Raw genomic sequence first — 6,000 nt, forward strand, 5'->3', positions numbered from 1 at the left:
TTTTTTTTACAACTTAATAAATTTCTTTAACTGTTGCAGGCTATATTTTATAAATTTAATACATCAAATTTCCTTTCTCAAGGACTTTGATTATCTGACTTTACATTTAGTGATCCTTAATCTTGTAAATGTTTTCCAAAGTGCTTACAAAGTCAGTGAAATCTCAACATGCACTCAGGAATTTAATTTGTTACACATTTAAAAATTGGTATCACAGGTTAATTTGTAAGATGCTGATTTTCCTTAAACATAACAAGTTCTTAAAAAGAGCAAATAGACACGGAATCTTTAGCAAATATTATGTGTTGATTCTCTTAGTATCTACACTTCATCCTAAATCTCTTGGGAATTAAATTACTACTTACTCTTAAGGGCTGGTTTGGAGGTTCTAGCAGGGGAGGGCAACTACTCATATATCCTTGACCAAACAATGGTCCTCCTCTATTGTGGAAGGTCGTCCTCTTCAACAGAACAGGAACTTCAGGAGGAACATACTCGGAACGGAAAGAAGGAAGGAGACTCCTGCTTAGCCAGCAAGATCAGTTGAATCAGTGGGGTGACAGGTGTTGTAGCCAGATTAGCCTCACTATTTATCCAAAAGAAATAATTATGCATCCCAAACATTTGAAAAGTTGTATTCCTAAGAGAAATTTGGAAGATCGCATTCGCAACTGACTGAGGTCAGTAACAGAACAAAGATTCTGAAAAAAAAAAAAAAAAAAAAAAAAGAATAAAGATTCTGGCTGTGTGTGAGGTCTGCACTGTGGCACATTCAGGAATGGGCTGCCAGATGCTCTGGTGTTCAGGCTGGGTCCCTTTTTATGGTTGTTAGGCCAAGTATTCAAAAGTTAAGAGAGAGGTGATCAGGTATTTCCTGGTATATTGTCTAATTTGAGGTTCATCTTGAAATTTGGGGTCCTGTCTTGTCCTTCCTATTCACCTTATATCTGAACCAAAATACTTTTAGATATGAAAATAATATTTGGTTGAACTTTGGGTCCCTCTTGTTCTCTATTTACTTTGTAGCACAACTTGCAAATTCATTCTACTAAAAAATTACCAAAGTAAAGTAAAAGCAGAATCTCTATTATTTCTTATATAGGCATGGAAATCTTGAGAATAAATGCTGAGCATGAAAAAAAAAGTTACTAAAGATATTTTCTGGAATTGAGAGGGTGATGAGACTAGATAATCCCTTTGTTTCTTCCAATCTGTGTTTTAAATCAATCAAAGGAGGTTACACTCTCTGGGGAGCACAAGGGAGTCAAAGCCAGTGGGGGCCTAATTCAGAGAGATGTGGTGTTTAGAGACACATGGATTTCGGAATGAGGAGCCCACCATTGGGAGTAGCGATGCAGTTGAAATAAGGGGGGATTTGGGTGAACGTCAAAACAGAGGGACAGCTCATGATACAAAGAGGATCTCTGGAGTTGGTAGTGAGGAGAACAACCATTGTAAGTGTTTCAGTAAGCACAGGGAAGCGCCCTGAGGGTGCTCACACACCTTGCTGGTGGGCCTATGTACTGAAAAGCTTCCAATAGCAATCTGCCCATACATATCTGTTATAGTTTGAATCTGAAAGATTCCCCCAGGCTCATGTTGAAGGCTTGGTCCCCAGTGCAGCCATGTTTAGAGGTGGGGCTTCTGGGAAGTTATTAGATCATGAGGGCTCTGATTTCATCAGTGGATGAAGCCACTGATGGATTTATGCTTTGATGGGTTATTGGGAGGTTATGGAAACTTAGGAGGTAGGACCTAGTTAAAAGGAGTGGGTCCTTGGGGCATGACCTTGGGTACTATATAGCCCTGGATTTTGTTCTCTCTTTGCTTCCTTGCTACTGTAAGGTGAGCAGCTCTTTTCTATCACATGCTCTCTGCCATGATCTTCTTCCTCATCACAGGTCCACAAACAACAGAGCCAAGTAATCACAAACAAGTCTCTAAAACAATGAGCCAAAATAAACCTTTCTTCCTTTTGAGTTGTTTATCTCAAACATTTTATTTTAGTGATGGGAAGCTGACTAACACAATAGGAAACTCTGACACTAACAAAACTTCCTAACTAATTATGACTCTTTTAAAGCTACTAATTATTTTTAGGACAATATCTTAACTTAAGAAATGACACAGAATGAAGGCCAAGAATAATGAGAATATATCCTGATATTTATCATAGTAAAAGTTAGGAAAAATTAAAATAGTAGGGATTTTTTGCTCATTGCTTGAGCTGAATATCATATAGTTATTCAAATGATATTCCAAAAGTTATTTTAAAATGATGAGATGACAAAATATACATAATATTACAATTTAAGCTGGTGGTGGTGGCGCATGCCTGTAATTCCAGCATCTTAGGAGGCTGAGGTAGGAGGATCACGGGTTCAAAGCCAGCCTCAGCAATAGCAAGGTGCTAAACAACTCAGTGAGACCCTGACTCTAAATAAAATACAAAATAGGGCTGAGGATGTGGTTCAGTGGTCCAGTGTCTCTGAGTTCAATCCCTGGTATCCCCCCCCCCAAAAAAATTTAAAAGCAGGATATGAAAACCATAAGTACAGAGTTATCCCATTATGAGTGGTTCTAATTTTAAAAAATATTTTTTCTGCATTAAAATAAGCATATGTTCCTTTTGTAAAAGTGAAAATGAAACAAAAACAAAATCCTTTAAAAATTTTGGTAGGCTCTGTTCCTAAATAAACACAAGAGCAAAAGTGCGTAAGATCCAGATGAACACAATTAAAAGAAGCCAGGTGCGGTAAGGAGTGCTGTCAAAGCACAAGTCACATGAAAGTTGAGAGAAAATAGAAAATAGGCCACTGAGTTTGCCTAAAACATCACAGTAGAATAGCCAAGAGTTATTGAGTGTATGTTATAAACCAGGCATTATGTTAGATAATTTAGTCCTTGTTAGACAAAAATCTTAGAAGTGTTACTGTCAGTTCTGTCTGAACTATGAAGGACAGAGAAGTCAGCTATGGACTATGGAACTATGAACAGAGAAGTCAAGCAATTTCCCCAAGATTACAGAAAATAGTAATTGTTCAGCACTGAAGCAGAGAATGTTAATCACTGTGTGTTATTTCTTGGTTGCTTAGGTATCTGATTCTTTTGTTTTTCTGTATTTTTTATTGGTGCATTATGGTTGTACAAAATGGTGGGATTTCTTGTTGCATATCCTACACACACAATATAACAATATAATTTGACCAACATCACTCCCCAGTAATGCCCCTTTCCCTACCCATGGTCCCTTTCCTCTACTGATCTCTGTTTTTCATACAACTCCCCAACCCCATGCTTTTTCTGTTCCTTTTTCCTTTCTAGCCTCCACATACAAGAGACAATATTGGCCCCTGGCTTTCAGAGTTTTGTTTATTTAACTTAACATGATGTTCTCAAGTTCTATCCATTTTTCTGCAAATGACATAATTTCATTCTTTATTATGGCTGAATAAAACTTCATTGTGTGTATATAACACATTTTCTTTATCCATTCACCCATTGATAGATACCTATCCTGGTTTCATAATTTGGCTACTGTGAATTGTGCTGTTTTGAACATAAGTATGCATGTGTCACTATAGTATGATGACTTTAATTCTATAAAAAGGACAAAAGCATTAAATATTGGTGAAGAAGGAGAGCTTTGGGTTTGTGGTCCTCCCCACCTTCTAATATCATGACATATTTAAAGTTAGTAGAAAAGAAATGTGAAAAGAGGGAAAAATAAAATGAGGATATTAGACTGGAAGGATATTTGCTAGCATCAAGGGTTGCTGGACTCAGAGCACAAACAGGCTATGTGACTGGTGAGACAGAGACTGGCAGCTCTTCTAAGCTCATCCATGAGGCAGCATCCTGTGGATCACGGGTGGTTTTCAGGTGAAGATATAGATGGAGCAGCCGTGTGATCTTCCTGACGTTTGCTGAAAGTGTCAGGAATGGGGATCCAGGGGCAAAGTGTGCTGCAGAGACCTATACGAGTGACTCAGAGGGGTAAGCCAAGCCTGAAGCCAGGCTGCTGCAGATGCCTTGCTGAGCTGGGTTGGTGCACCCTGTCCAGGAGCTCTCCGTAGTCTGGAAGCAGGGGCCAAGGGCAGGGAGGCGTGGGGGCATGGAGAAGTTCAGAATCTGGAAAGTAGCCCTGCACAGCTGACACTTGGAAGAATCCCCTGAGAGTGGGGGGCAGGGAACAGAGTGGGGGAGCCAGGGAGTCTAGGACAGGGGGATTTGGGGGGCCAGGGGTTTTGGGGGGCAGTTTGTGATTATAAGAGAGGGGAGGCAGGGAGGCGGTGAGTAGAGGAGGCAGAGGTATTGGGATCTTCAAGCTGCATCTTTTGGTGCTAAAAGCCCTGGTGATGGTGTACCTGGAGGGATAGTGTGATCAGGGTTTCTCACCAGACCTTCACTGAAGGCATGAACTCTGGCGATGATAGCAGAAGGTGGTGGATGAAGGGAGAAGTTGCTGACCTGGGAACTGACATAGATTAGGAAGGGATTCTAACAAAGGCTTGGAGAGGGGTGTGGGGGTTAGAGGGGTAGGAGCAGATGCAGGCCCATCTGGGACAGATGGCACGATTGCCAGCCGCTGAGATGTGGAGATCAGAAAGAGCTGTGTGTGTGGTGGTGGGGCATCTTGGAGAGAGAACATGGGAGCAAGGAGGAGGAGGAGGACCCTTCCTTCTCTTCCCCTATGAGAAGGGGCAGTGGTCAAGATGAACTCAGATTTGTTGCACATCTTTCATGTGTCAGGCACCCGAATCTCAATCAACATTAACCCAAATTTTTAACTTTAAAATTAACTCAAAACCTATTCAAGATGAGGGAATGGAGACTTAGGGAGGTTAGGTAGACTGCCCAAGGCCACATGGTTTATATATGGGGAGCAAGGAATCACCCCTGACTCTTTAGCCCCAATGCCCATAGTGCTCACAGGAATGAACTTTGGCAAAGCCCCCAAGACAAGAGGCAGGAAGTTACCACCCAGACTGGTGAAGAAGGTAGGCTGAGTTCCTCCAAGGTGGCCTCTGCTCCAGGTCCTTGACGGAGCCCAACTGAGGAGGGCAAGCCTGAGGGGTTCCATGGGCTCAGGTCTGGAGAGATGGAAAAGAGGGATGAATTGCAAACAAGATGTCATGGTGCCATGCCAGTCAGGACTGACCTCCTGCTTCAGTCTCAGGGGAGACCCATGATGGTAATGAACCCAGCACCACATGGCTTAGCTGGCTGCAGAGCTTTTGCAGAAAGAAATGGAGGTTTTACTTCTTCACAGGGCTTCTCAGTTTTGCTGGGTAACTTGCAAAGGGTCAAGGGTTCCTCTCTGACTACAACCGGGAGAGCAGGACCAGGGGGGATACTGTGCTAAAGGGCCATTTCATTACCTCGACTCTTCCTCCTCCCACCCAGGGAAGAGCCGTCATGAACAGGGACACCAAACGGTGTCTGGAGATCAGGAAGGACCCTTCAGGTACCTACATACCTGTGCTGCAGAACTGTACAACGCAAATGTGGGAAATACAGTACATCATCAGAAACTGGGATCAGACCGATGTCCAGTGAGCCTGCGAGAATCTGGGTTTGGGACACCAGTTCTCACAACTGGAATGGCTTCTATCCACAAGGCTGCTCAATGTGAGAGAGGGTGAGGAAAAGAAGGAGAGTGTGTGTGTTTACTGTGACGTCAGCGTGCAAGACCCAGGACGCAGGGTGCTGTGCACGTGTCAGGGCGCCACTGCTGGGGACCAGAGCAGAAACTGATGCCTCATGCTCAGCTTCCCATGGAAGATCGTGATGTCTATCAAATGCCATTCTCGGAAACTTCTTGAAATAGCCCGTCTCATCTGCTTGTCTGTGGGGAGAGAAGGGGGCGGATGGAAGTTTATCTGTGACTTCTGCCAATGCTGTTTAGCCTTCATTCCAACAGCTACTATCGCCACCTGTCCCACACCACATCCCAGGCTCATCTGCTCAGAGACTCCCAGACTGTTCCACGTGAGAGGC

The 6,000-nt window shown here is 42.9% G+C and overlaps 1 protein-coding gene across 1 annotated transcript in view; it reads left to right on the forward strand.

The window, feature by feature from the left end:
* GALNT8 (polypeptide N-acetylgalactosaminyltransferase 8) overlaps positions 1-5,799 on the forward strand; it is a gene marked incomplete at its 5' end in the record, with an annotated part of 51,830 nt that extends 46,031 nt beyond the window's left edge. The window contains one exon of the mRNA XM_079139878.1: positions 5,407-5,799. Within this exon, the coding sequence (XP_078996004.1) occupies positions 5,407-5,559 (153 nt within the window). The 3' untranslated portion in view covers positions 5,560-5,799. The remainder of the gene's footprint in view (positions 1-5,406) is intronic.
* Between the last annotated feature and the right edge of the window lie 201 nt (positions 5,800-6,000).

This window comes from Sciurus vulgaris (genome assembly GCF_902686455.1).
Source record: "Sciurus vulgaris genome assembly, chromosome: 5".
Lineage (NCBI taxonomy): Eukaryota > Metazoa > Chordata > Mammalia > Rodentia > Sciuridae > Sciurus > Sciurus vulgaris.